The sequence below is a fragment of the Oncorhynchus kisutch genome, linkage group LG21, assembly GCF_002021735.2.
Source record: "Oncorhynchus kisutch isolate 150728-3 linkage group LG21, Okis_V2, whole genome shotgun sequence".
Taxonomy (NCBI): Eukaryota; Metazoa; Chordata; class Actinopteri; order Salmoniformes; family Salmonidae; genus Oncorhynchus; species Oncorhynchus kisutch.
Genome location: NC_034194.2, coordinates 32890107 through 32903866, shown reverse-complemented (window position 1 = coordinate 32903866; position 13760 = coordinate 32890107). Strand labels below are relative to the sequence as shown.

At 44.2% G+C, this 13760-nt stretch overlaps 1 protein-coding gene across 2 annotated transcripts; it reads right to left on the bottom strand.

The window, feature by feature from the left end:
- Positions 1–274: 274 nt before the first annotated feature.
- Positions 275–12694, bottom strand: LOC109866134 (leucine-rich repeat transmembrane protein FLRT2). 2 transcript variants are annotated; one of them, XM_020454680.2, is made up of 2 exons: positions 12100–12694; positions 275–8601 (listed from the first exon to the last, which is right to left on the bottom strand). In XM_020454680.2, the coding sequence occupies exon 2, from the start codon at positions 8081–8083 to the stop codon at positions 6065–6067; it is 2019 nt and encodes a 672-aa protein (XP_020310269.1). In that variant the 5' UTR covers positions 8084–8601; positions 12100–12694; the 3' UTR covers positions 275–6064. The 2 variants fall into 2 exon arrangements, with proteins under 2 accessions (XP_020310269.1, XP_020310270.1); XM_020454681.2 differs by having other exon boundaries at positions 12336–12694.
- Between the last annotated feature and the right edge of the window lie 1066 nt (positions 12695–13760).

Here is a 13760-nt window from a genome sequence, read left to right as displayed (position 1 = left end):
AAAGGAATTAAAGCTCAGTGTTTTATCCAGAACAGTACCTATTTGTGCTCTATTTTGAAATGTCACTGTCTTCACACGCCCGCATACACACACATACACCCGCACACACTGACAGCTGTCAGCTACTGTAGAATGCAGTCACCAGAACAGAGAACCGATGCCATGTAAACAATTACAAGGTCAGTAACATTGTCAGTGGATCTACTCAAGCTGACGTCTAAAGTAAACTAAATGTTTCAGAGAGCTTATACAAAACATTCTGATTGAAATGATGATGAATCAAATCCCATGGAACTTTTATTTGCAAAAATCTTCACTTCTATATTTACATTTTGTGCAAAAACATTTAAAGGTTTCAAGAACTTTACATTGTAAGTTAACCTCAAGGCACATACATGGGACAACAACAAGATTTCATCATGAGAACAAAAATTGTACTTTGGTTCCTAAATAGCATATTGGTTTATGTTGTTGAAGTCAAAACAACGCAATGTCTAAATGAAAAGCCATAATAGTCAAGAACACCCTAAAGAAGCAAAATGACATGCATGGTTGATTTTCAGCATACTTTCTTCTGTCAAATGATACATGAACTAATAGCCTGTCGTTGTTCATATTATTTCAATTAGTTTAACCCAGCAACTGTATGGGGAAGTGTTGATTATCCAAAACACAGAAAATTCAATTACTTCAAAAACTCATGAATAGTTTGCTGAAGACTTCTGTGAATAGATGCACAAATCCTTGAATTAATTTGAGTCTATAATGGAAATTTGCAGACAGTAATTCACATGAGGGGGATTTGCCCTCAAACTGAAAATTAACGAGAGACGAAACAAAGATAACTTAAAATGTATTACATTTTATCCACTTGGGTACTTTGTTTGAATTGATCTCTCAATGGTTTAACATAGTTATTTCAATGAGAATCAATGAGCTTTAAGGACATTACTATCAAAGCCTGAAACAATAATAAACCAGAGGTTTCAGTATGTCTCTCTATTTTTCACTTCTCTCTCTATAATGTGTTCGGTCTAATTCCATTGGTCACGCCATTGCATCTGTGTACTTTCTTTACATGAGGGAGGAAATGAAGAGTAATGTACTGCTGCAAATAACCAACAAGGCTTCTCAGTCACTTTGTATCATTCATTACCCAGCACCACTCAAGGCGTCGTTACGAATGAACAGTCTTTCATTAGTTCTGTGTCAGATCTATTGTTGTCTGTCACTCTCTCTTTGTTGTTGCAGGAATATAAACATGTGTGCTTTCCATACAGTAACTATTCAATCATTAGTTTAAACCTTGCTTCTGCTCTGAACAAGTAATTGAACTAACCAAGTACAGTTAGCCCGTACAGTACTGCATAAAGGTAAGGCAATAAACGGACTATTATCACTCCTTGGAACATTCGTTCCTTCGGGAACTTGTTGCAACAGGTTGGCCTGACTGACTAACAATACATTTAAAACCTAATCCCTGGTAAAGAAAACAAAGACACTTTGCTGTATGGAATTATTGTCAGATAGAATAACTGTTCTACAGGCAGGTAGGTTAAAGTGTTCAGTGGATAAATAACCTGTTAAAAGCACTAGGGCCATGTAGCAGTGTGAAACTGACCTTAGGTCAGTAAATGTCAGATGGATGTTGTATGCAACTTGCCATGCAGCAGTGTGAAACTGACCTTAGGTCAGTAAATGTCAGATGGATGTTGTATGCAACTTGCCATGTAGCAGTGTCAAACTGACCTTAGGTCACTAAATGTAGCAGTGTCAAACTTAATGTGTGTCAAACTGACCTTAGGTCAGCTTACGCTAGTGGGGCTAGTTGGACGTATATTTTAATACAGGTTGATACGCTGATATGTGTACGTTGGTAGAAAAATGTGGAGACACTTTGGTAACCACAGAAGAGCAACTGTCATTTCTTTTAAAAAAGAGTTTCTGCATTATGAATGGAAATTAGACTCAAAAAGCATGTATGAAAGCTTAAACGGCAAGATGAATGATGGCGTCATAGTGTTTATAGCGTCATAAACTCCCCACTTCGGGAAATACTGAAGGAATTAACACTAATACATGCACTGGCATGGCAGTTCTTCAAATACAGACAATACAACAGAGATTCTAGCCATGAACAGCCCAGCACAAAACAAGAGTTTGACCTTTAAAATGGTCTTTACTGTTGATAATGTTAGAATATCCATCCAAAATTATTTTTAGTCACGGACAGTGGTTCCCAACCTTTTTCTGCCATGGCTACCCCTGAAGCATCCCCTCATGTGCATTTTCCCTGTAGGCCTATGGTCTCATGAGTCTTTTCAAGTACCCCTGTGGATAGGCCAAGGTCCTCATACCCCTCGTTGTGAACCACTGGTCTAAAGTCCAGCCAAACCATTGGAATGCAGTGGTTTAATGGTGTATTTCAGCCAGTGGCTTGGTGCCCCGTGAAGTGAAGGGTTATCTCCTGTCATTTGGCCCTCCTCCCTCTCTAAACTTGTGATTCACACGGCCAAGTCTGGAAAATAAAGTCTGGAATTTAAAGTCTGCATATTTTTCTCCCTTTTTTGGATGAGGATTATGAGGAGTTGGGGGGGGGGGGGGTGGATCCTTTGAACTCCGCCCGCAAAATAAAATCATGTCAAAGCAAATAAAGTTGGAGTAAGAAGTGTATAATGATGACTTCTCAGTGGCACCAGGCATTCCTAACTTGGAGCCAGCTTGCCTGAAAAAAAGAGCTCTGTCACAACTCACACAGGCTGAAAAAATACACACATACTGTAGATCCATAGAGACACACTCTGTTTTTGGCCAGATAGCTAGCACGCTCGCATCTCTCTCTCTCTCTCTCTCTCTCAGCATCGGAAGTACTTTTAATTGAGCCGATGCAGTCTGAGAAGCTTTAAGATGAGGGATATCAGATAAGGACATGTTCATGTATGGGGGCAGCTCCAGATTTAGCTATCATTGTTTTGAATTGATGGTGAATCTGTCATTTGAACCAATCAATCAATAAATGAATAGAATAGCCAATCCCAATGGAAATTATTCACATGCTACAGCAGGAAACCCCTTCTATCAACACAGTATAAAGCAGATTAAAGATAAACACATTGATCATTCGTTGAGATTCACACATTTGTCATTTAAATACTAAACAATAAAGGAAAATAGAAAGGTAGCGGACTGTATAATAACTGTGAGTGTATCTCCTACACATTCATCATCACTGCAGACACCTCCCTGCAAAGACAAGATACCCAACACAACCTCATGGGCCTCCCCTATAATAATAACACACTGTGGTAAAAATCTATATAATTTAGCCGCTGAACCCCAAAGCTGAGGACAGTTAGTTTTAAATTATTCCACATCATTAAGTAGCTCCGCGAGCATTAATACTCAGAGCAATGCCATTTGAGATTGAGTAACGGTCGTCACTAGTTAAGACAGCCACAAAGTAATAATTATGTATAAAACCCACCTATTTCTACAATTTATCTTCCTAAAATCTAATTTGAAACCTCGTCTAAACCTTAACCTTAACGACACTGCTATTCTTATGCCCAACCCTAACCATATTTTTGTCTTCATTCATCTTTACAATATAGCCATTTTGACTTTGTGGCTGTGGTAATTAGTGACAACCATGAGTTATGGTTGCTGGAGGGATTGCTGAAGCTAGAGGATCTTTACTGCTAACTCTCTCGCTTACCCCTCTATACTGACTGAGAGAACATTCCCCCTAGTGGCCACAGCTGGTACTACATCCTGTGTCACTGAAGGACAATCTATATCCAGTTGTCAAAGCAGTCTCCCTCCCTGCCATAGGTTGGTGGCAACTTCATTTGGAGGATGGGCTCATGGTAATGGTATGAGGTGGAATGGTATTAAATACATAAAACACATGGTTTCCAGGTGTTTGACACCATTCCATTTGCTCCATCTGGCCATTATTATGAGCCGTTCTCCCCTCAGCAGACTCCACTGCTCCCTGCCTACCACATTCATACATGTTCACTTAGTCCTGTGAAGGCATTCTCCCTGCCTACCACATTCAGTGTTCACTTAGTCCTGTGAAGGCAATCTCCCTGCCTACCACATTCAGATGTGTTCTCTTAGTCCTGTGAAGGCATTCTCCCTACCTACCACATTCAGATGTGTTCTCTTAGTCCTGTGAAGGCATTATCCCTCCCTACCACATTCAGATGTGTTCACTTAGTCCTGTGAAAGCATTTTCCCTACCTACCACATTCAGATGTGTTCACTTAGTCCCGTGAAGACATTATCCCTCCCTACCACATTCAGATGTGTTCACTTAGTCCTGTGAAGGCATTCTCACTGCCTACCACATTCACATGTGTTCACTTAGTCCTGTGAAGGCATTATCCCTCCCTACCACATTCAGATGTGTTCACTTAGTCCTGTGAAGGCATTCTCACTGCCTACCACATTCAGATGTGTTCACTTAGTCCTGTGAAGGCATTATCCCTCCCTACCACATTCAGATGTGTTCACTTAGTCCTGTGAAGGCAGTATCCCTCCCTACCACATTCAGATGTGTTCACTTAGTCCTGTGAAGGCATTATCCCTCCCTACCACATTCAGATGTGTTCACTTAGTCCTGTGAAGGCATTATCCCTCCCTACCACATTCAGATGTGTTCACTTAGTCCTGTGAAGGCATTATCCCTCCCTACCACATTCATACATGTTCACTTTGTCTTGTGAAGGCATTATCCCTCCCTACCACATTCAGATGTGTTCACTTAGTCCTGTGAAGGCATTATCCCTCCCTACCACATTCATACATGTTCACTTTGTCTTGTGACGGCAATAGGGGGTGTTGAAAAGTATGCGCTTCCTCTTTGATGGGATTTCCACAAAAAGCTAATTTCCTGGATGGCTGCTTACTCTCTCTGTTACATTAGAAAGTGCACTTTGATTCTTAAAAAAAACACCAGCAGTGCCTATTCTCCACTGCAGTCTAATCAGCAGTGTTACTATGTCCCTGACCACTGTGTTATCGTAACTAATGTTTCTGAGGGGGTGGCTCTGCACAAAGACCATCATTTAGCTCCTGTGGTTAGCAAAGAATCCCATCCCTCATAGCACCCAACAACCCAAAACCTGACAGACAGGGCAGCGTTTGTCAGAACCAACCCAGTGTGTCGTAATGGTACAAATTCCTATATACAGTACTTCAAATTAAGGATCTGACAAATATATTTTTTTAAATGTTCGCCTAAAATGACATACCCAAATCTAACTGCCTGTAGCTCAGGCCCTGATGCAAAGATATGCATATTATTGGTACCATTTGAAAGGAAACACTTTGAAGTTTGTGGAAATGTGAAAGGAATGTAGGAGAATATAACACAATATATGTGGTAAAAGATGATACAAAGAAAAAAACAACCGTTCTTTTGTATTTTTTTGTACCATCATCTTTGAAATGCAAGAGAAAGGACATAATGTATTATTCCAGCCCAGGTGCAATTTAGATTTTGGCTATTAGATTGAAGCAGTGTATGTGCAACGTTTCAGACTGATCCAATGACCCATTGCATTTCTGTTCAAAATGTTGTATCAAGACTGCCCAAATGTGCCTAATTTGTTTATTAATAACTTTTCATGTTCAAAATTGTGCACTCTCCTCAAACAATAGCATGGTATTCTTTCACTGTAATAGCTACTGGAAATTGGATAGTACAGTTAGATTAACAAGAAATTAAGCTTTCTGACAATATCAGATATGTCTATGTCCTGGGAAAATGTCTTGTTACTTACAACCTCATGCTAATCTCATTAGCCTACGTTAGCTCAACCGTCCCGTAGAAGGGACACCGATCCCGAAGTTAAGCAAAAAACACTTACTGTAATTTAATCCCACTGATTAGAAAACCATTTGTATTCCTTCTAAACTAAGAGTAAAAAAGATAGCTGATAGAATTCCACATTACTGTCCACAGTATAAATTACATGGCAGACAGAACTTGGAAATATCTATGGTACAGTATATTTTTTTCTCAAACAACTGGTGTGGGGGCATCCTGTTAGAAGCATCACGTGTGGCAGAACTCGGTGCTGGGAACGTTGCTGCTCTTGCAGTAGGCTAAGCTATTGTTACTGAGGTGGCAGTCTCTGAAGCCGATGCCTCCATTGGGTGTATAGATGGGCTGAATCCTGTAATCACCTTTCAAAAGTTGCTCATTGTTCAGGGAAACTATCTGAAAGCTGGTCTCAGTCATTTCCAGTATAGAGTTATCCTTTTTGGTCCCCGCCTCGCAGTAGTCGTCTTTTCTCCTGCCACGGTTGTATTTCCACTTGGACGATTCAGAGCGGCTCTTCTTGTGCATGTGCCAACAAAACAGGCTCAGCAGCATTACCAGGACGACAAGGACTGCCCCCCCTATCACCCCGGCCAAAAGGAGAGTAGAGTTGGTGTCCTGTTGAGCTTCCTCTGACCCTGTGGCCTTGTTGTTGTTGTTGGAGCTGGATGAGGTCGACTTGGTTCTGGCGTCTGAGCATATTGTATCCTCCCCTGGGCGGTAGGAGTTGAGGGTGTCCAGCACATAAACACAGACCCTGTACACCGACCTGGGCTCCAGGTTGGTCAAGCTAAGCTTCCGCCTTTCCCCACTCACCGTCCTTTCGCGGCTGACATCGCTCATCAGGCTCTGGCCCATCTTGACCCAGGTCACCTTGTAGGCTGTGACGGTGAAGTAGGAAGCCCAGCTTACCTCGATGCAGGAGGCATTGACCACGTGGAAGGATATCCGTAGGGGGTCCTCATAGGGGGGCAGTGGGCCAGCGGGGTGGGGAGGCATGGCAGGGGGAGGGGAGGGTGATGTGGGGTAGGAGGAGGTTGTGAAGGTGGGAATAGAGCTGGTCATGGAGGAGGTAATGAGGGTGGTGGTGGTGGTGGTGGGGAGTTGAGGGTGCGGGGGCGTGGAGCGCAGGGTAGGCCAGAGGTCGGGCTGGAGGTCCGTCCCAGCTGGGCACTGGATAGAATCCAGGGTGAGTTCTCTGATTGCCATGCCGCGCACCCTCGCTGGGCTCTGGCACATTGAACCGCGCACGTTGATAGAGCCTGGCAGCGACTTGAGCCACACCACCACCCATTTGACGGTGCAATCGCAGCGCCACGGGTTGTTCCGAACAGTGAGCTGTCTGAGGCTGATGAGGCCGTCAAAGACCCCCTGTGTCAGCGTCTGCAGCTGGTTATTGGAGATATCCAGTCTCTCGAGCCTCTGGAGGCCGGAGAAGGCTGTCACTGGGATTTGATCCATCTGATTATCCTGCAGGCTGAGCTTGACCAGGGACTGCGTCGGGAGGAGGGGTGGGGGGAACGTCAGAGAGTTACGGGCCAGCGCCAGCTCCCGGAGGTTGGACAGCTCCTGGAACGTCCCCGGGGCCACGCCCTCGTCTGTCAACAAGTTGCCATCCAACAGGAGGCGCTGTAGCCGCGTCACGTTCTGGAACGCCTCCTCAGCAATGACCGCGATACGGTTCTCGTCTAATCGCAGCTCTGTGAGGTCCTCTGGGAGACCAATGGGGACACTGCTCAGGTGGTTCTTGGTGAGGAAGAGCAGCTTGAGGCTGACAGCATCCCGGAACGCCCCCTCCTCCACCCCAACCGTAGAGATGGAGTTATCGTCCAGGTGGAGCTCCTCTAAGCGGGGCAGTTGGGCTAAGGCAGCCCTGGAGATGGTCTGGATGTTGTTCTCTTGCAGGTGGAGCACCCGGATGTTCTTAGGCAGGTTGATGGGGAACTCGTCCAACTGGTTGCCGTAGAGATACACTGTCTCCACGGACGCCACGTTGTGTAGTTCCCATGGGAACCCTGCATTGTTGATCTGGTTGTTGTGGAGGTAGAGAATCTTGTAGCCCTCTGTCACCCCCAGAGGCACAGACGTCAGGCTCCGCTCGTTGCAGTAAACAAAGGTTTTGTCGCAGCGGCACTCTTCTGGGCACGAGGTGGCAGGGCAGCTGAAGTGCACATTGAGGCTCAGGATGACTGTCAACCAGAAACGCAGAAATGAACCCCAATCTTTATTCCACAGCCCAGCCTGAAACTCCATAGTGTAAAATCAGGAGGGGAATGTCCTTGGGTTGGAGAAATTAAAAAGCAACGCACCACAAAAATTATGAAAAAAAAGGGAAAAGTATTGAAAGTATTGAAGTAAATCCACCAAAAGAGACGACAAAAAAAACAGTCCACTAAAAGAGTTTGATAATGCTGAGTTCACCTCTTCTTCACGGGGCAGTAGAACAAGAAGCCGTAGGGTTAGGCTTAATCTCCCTGTAATTGATTAGTCCTCAACTTTAAGAGAGACAGCGGTCTCATTAGGAAGAGCAGGTCCTCTAAGTGAAGTTGACTCTGACTCCATTCATGCTGAGAGATCAGACCAGAGCACTCTCTGCTTGTCCTCACAGGACAGGACACAGCCTGGGCCAATTTAGTGCAGAATCGCAGCAGAAAGCCGATGTGTTTGTGGCCTCCTCCTCTCCTCTCCTCGCCACCCACCCGTCACCGTCACACACTGCTGGTCCCCGCCTGGGGCAGCGTCCAGGGGGGGTGACATTTGGATCCAGAGACCTGTTCCACAAGACAAAGGAAAGGCGAGATTAGTGGCGGGATTTAGGGCAGGGGTGGTCTGTTTCTCTCTGTGAGAAAAAAAGAGCTCTGTCATAACTCACACGCACACACAGGCTGAAAAAATACACACATACTGTAGATCCATAGAGTCACACTCTGTTTATGGCCAGATAGCATCTCTCTCTCCCCCCCTCTCTCAGGCACATACTTAACCAACACACAGATCCACTCAGTCTCACACTTTCACACTTCTTTGAAATGTATGCACTGGCTATTTCTTTCGAAATTTCAAACCATCTGATAAAAAATGTGGAGAGTTCTAGAACATCCGGTTTTAGCAGACATAAAGGGGGCTTTCATTCCTTCCTCTCAGTCAAAGAGAGAGGAGAGAATATAGTAGTATATGCCAGGACAGCATGCACATTCTGAGATTTCCACAGCAACAAGTCAATGCCTCAGTGCTAAATAACAAGCTAATAAACACATTGCAATGATTTTGAACCATATGAAACATAAATGAGACATAGCAGAGACATGAAAGGAAAACATACAGACGTATCAGACAGCTCTTGTGTGAAAACAGTCTTCGCTTCTTCTTTGTCTTTGTTAGAGCAGACAGTGTTTTGAAGTCAGAGCTGGTAAACATGTGCTTACAGTAAACAGAGATAGGTGTTGTTTCTCCTCTAAAGGTTCCCCTTACATATTACAAACCACGAACCATCCCCAGCACACGGACATGAAATATGGCACTGCAAAATGAAATATAAGGGGACTGTGTGTGTGTGTGTGTGTGTGTGTGTGTGTGTGTGTGTGTGTGTGTGTGTGTGTGTGGGTGGGATTTTATACCAATCCCAGAGTGACAAACACAGCCTGTCAAATGAAATGGGATTGGAAAAGAATTTAGCTCCTCCACTTGCGATAAATGATCGATACTGGACCATTTCTTAACATGGTTTAGAGGTTTAGAGTGGGCACAAGGCCACCCGGTTGCAGTACGGGCCTCAGCAGAAGGCCAACCGGTTACAGTATGGGCCTCAGCACAAGGCCACTCAGTTACAGTATGGGCCTCAGCACAAGGCCACCCGGTTGCAGTACGGGCCTCAGCACAAGGCCAACCGGTTACAGTATGGGCCTCACCACAAGGCCACCCAGTTACAGTATGGGCCTCAGCACATGGGCACCCGGTTACAGTATAGGCCTCAGCACAAGGCCACCCAGTTACAGTATGGACCTCAGCACAAGGCCACCCGGTTACAGTATGGGCCTCAGCACAAGGCCACCCGGTTACAGTATGGGCCTCAGCACAAGGCCGCAGGGTTACAGTACGGGCCTCAGCACAAGGCCGCCCGGTTACAGTATGGGCCTCAGCACAAGGCCGCCCGGTTACAGTATGAGCCTCAGCACAAGGCCATCCGGTTACAGTATGGGCCTCAGCACAAGGCTGCCCGGTTACAGTATGGGCCTCAGCACAAGGCCGCCCGGTTACAGTATGGGCCTCAGCACAAGGCCGCAGGGTTACAGTACGGGCCTCAGCACAAGGCCGCCCGGTTACAGTATGGGCCTCAGCACAAGGCCGCCCGGTTACAGTATGGGCCTCAGCACAAGGCTGCCCGGTTACAGTATGGGCCTCAGCACAAGGCCGCCCGGTTACAGTATGGGCCTCAGCACAAGGCCGCCCGGTTACAGTATGGGCCTCAGCACAAGGCCGCCCGGTTACGGTATGGGCCTCAGCACAAGGCCGCCCGGTTACGGTATGGGCCTCAGCACAAGGCCACCCGGTTACAGTATGGGCCTCAGCACAAGGCCACCCGGTTACAGTATGGGCCTCAGCACAAGGTCACCCGGTTACAGTACAGCAGGTAGGCCAGGGCAGTAGCTAACCTAGCAGTTAGAATGTTGGACCAGTAAACGAAAGGCCGGTAGTTCGAATCCCCAAGCTGACAAGGTGAAAATATGTTGATGTGCCCTTGAGCAAGGCACTTAACCCACTTAAGGTTTCTGTTGATAACGGCAGACCCTTGCCATTACCCCACTCTCTGAGGGTGTCTCAGGGAGAGTTGGGATATTTAAAAAAAATACTAATTTCCAATTAATGCACACTTTTACATGTATGAAAAGGGACAAATATAAGCAACTACCAAATTATTATTACAGTAGGGCCTCAGCTCCGCGCATCTCGGGATTCAAGTTTATTGCCTATTACACATTTCCTCCCCATCAGTGCATTTAACTTAACAGGAGCACCACCCTGTGTCAATGCTGAATAGACCCATACCTTTAATACAAAACAGGTTTGATGGGATTGGGTAACATAGCCAAGGAGGAATGTGCATATGGACAGAGTAAAGTTATCTGTATTGTTAGGTTGCTCTGTAGACTGATGAGATGGGGCTCTACACCTTATAAAGATGGAACAAACAATATGAAATACATCTGCGATCTACTTTTCGAAATTGAAAAGGGCTAAATGTAATCAAATAAGCTCCAGGGGAAATAAGCAGCAACCACATGCGACAATACATTTGCTGCCACAACAACAGTACCTAAAATGATTATAGCTGCATAAATAACGACATTGGACATTGGAAGGAATTGTGGAGGAAAAAATAAACCTTTATAAGTAAGGCTGAAGAACACGTCCAATACACACACAATAAAATTGGCACTTCCATATATTCAAATACAAAATGTATTGCACAGAGAGAGAAATGTGCACTCGGACCAATTAACTCGGAGGGCAAGTTGTGAGGTAACTGCCAATGTGTCTGTGTGAACAGATAGTATAACGTTTTTCGGCTGAGGGAGCACAGTTCTCGCCAGATGAATTAAGTGATATCGCGGCCAGGTTCAATCCGATTAGGATTGGATTAAATGACAATAACGCAATTAAAAGTTTAAAACGGATAGGCTATTTAAAAGGCGATAAAAGGCGTATCAGGTATACTTCAAAGGCAGCTCAGTGAGTGGTGTTCATTTGAATTAATTATTACAAAGAGACATTGAGAGACGTAACCGAGCATTGAAATTTCAAGTGCAAACGGAGGCTTCGCTTTTCTCTAAAGGAAAAAAAGAAAAAAGAAGCCGTGCGCTTTGTAGCACATTGATATTTGACGTGATGAAAAACCTAATTAACGGATTAATAAATTGTACCATCTATAAACAAATATTTTTTTCAACTATTGTCAATTGACAAGTTGACCACATTTCGTTTATAGATGGCAGTAGATTGTAAAGATAATATAATATATTAGGAAACGGCGTGCTTTGAATAAAAATAATACCATAGCGCTTGAATTGTAATACCTCCATAATGTATGAACCAAATCCAGTTCAATCTACTCATATAGCCTATAAAACGACAACTCCACAAAAAAACTATTGAAATACCTTGTGGTAAACTATAGTTGTTAATTCAGCTCGGCATTATAGAAACCCAACTGCTGTGAATAACAAATTGCCTTTGTGGTGCTATAAAACATTTGCACTACTGTAGCCTACCTTAGATGAGGCTTTGTCCGTATCCGTTTATTGCCCCTTCATCATGTTAAACTTTTTCTTTATCGCTTTGCCTTGACCCAGCGTCATTCGGTATTGTTTGTGCGAATCGGTTCCGAGCGCCCTGCCATCCGTAGCTATACCGGACAGCATGCTGCCTGAGTTCGGGAAACAGTTTTCTGATCTGTCCGTAATTTTCTCCTATTCCTCGTCAGGCAGCTCAACAACCTACGACTCACCTCAGCGCTTCTCAAAACCTTGGGCAAGGCATTAGAGCGGGAGAGCAGGACTTGAGGCAGCAGAGACAGCACCGAGTTTTTCCGTTGGAGTCCCCCGAAACAGCGAACAAGCACTTTTCAAGGAATCTGGCTGATCCCCCAATCATGACGGCTTGCGTTCAGATTGTTTTGGGGACGATAAAAACTTGCCTTCCATGCTTAGAATAACAGAGGTATTTTGCTAATATAAATTCAGTTGATAGTGATGTGTGTGCACCGCTCACCCCTCTCTCTCTCTCTGCTCCCTCTCTCTCTACATCTGTCTCTTATCTCGCTCTCTCATCGTCACTCAGGTCCCTCCTACCCTACTGGGCCTACCCTTCCCTGAATAAAGAATGCATCTCCCGGAGCAGCTCGGAGAGAGATGGTTAGGAGCCACAGCTCCTCCCAACACTGACGCCCTCATACCGCTCATTTTACATGGTAAATTCAACTTTCTTGTTTTTCTGGACTAGCCTAATTTATATTTATCTTAGTTAAGTATATATTTTCCGTAAACACAAAGTTCATTAGGAATGGTCCTAAATGATTGATCTGGATAAAGTACATGTCCAGACATTCTATTCAGGTTCCATTGGAAGGCAGAGCTCTAAGCATCATTCGCTTGGCATTTATTTTGATCTCTCCTTCCTTTTCATGATTTGAGACTTTCAGACACATGCACTGACAAGCACAGTAATTTCCTCTGAATATTCAGCCTCTTTCTAAGTACTGATTCAGCATTTAACAATTTACCGCTCTCTCTCTCTCTCTCTCTCTCTCTCTCTCTCTCACACACACTCTCTCTCTCTCTCTCACACTTAATTATTACCACTACCATTTTAAAACCTATATTTATTTCCCAAACACATTTCAACACAATCACAACAGCTTTTGGTATTTTAATAATTTTAAGCATCTTTTAACACAGGCTTAACACCTAACAAACACCATTTTTAAACACTTTTAACATGGGCCAAGCCCTGTTACCTTAAATCCCAGTGATAATGCCTTGCATAATAAATAAACGCTTACATTTGCTCAACTTACCATTGGCTCAAATATTGGCTCAACTTACCCCATGGTCATCATCTCAATTTACCCCAAGGCAAACATTTTGACTATATTAGCCCACACAGCTACAAGGATGTACTTTCATGCTAGGTTTAGGACCTGATATTGAAGCTTATAGAGACCCCAACTGATAATTTAATTTGGTTTAGATACAAGCATCATGAAACCTCTTACACAATAAATTGATTTGATTTGGTGGAAATCCGTTTTTTGGACTTATCTTGCTCACCATTTTTTCCATGTGGTTTATTACTTCACAGATAACCTCTTCTTAAATATTTGGTCAAATTATAAATGTTGTGTACCGTTTCCTATAAACAAGGGTGGCTCAAT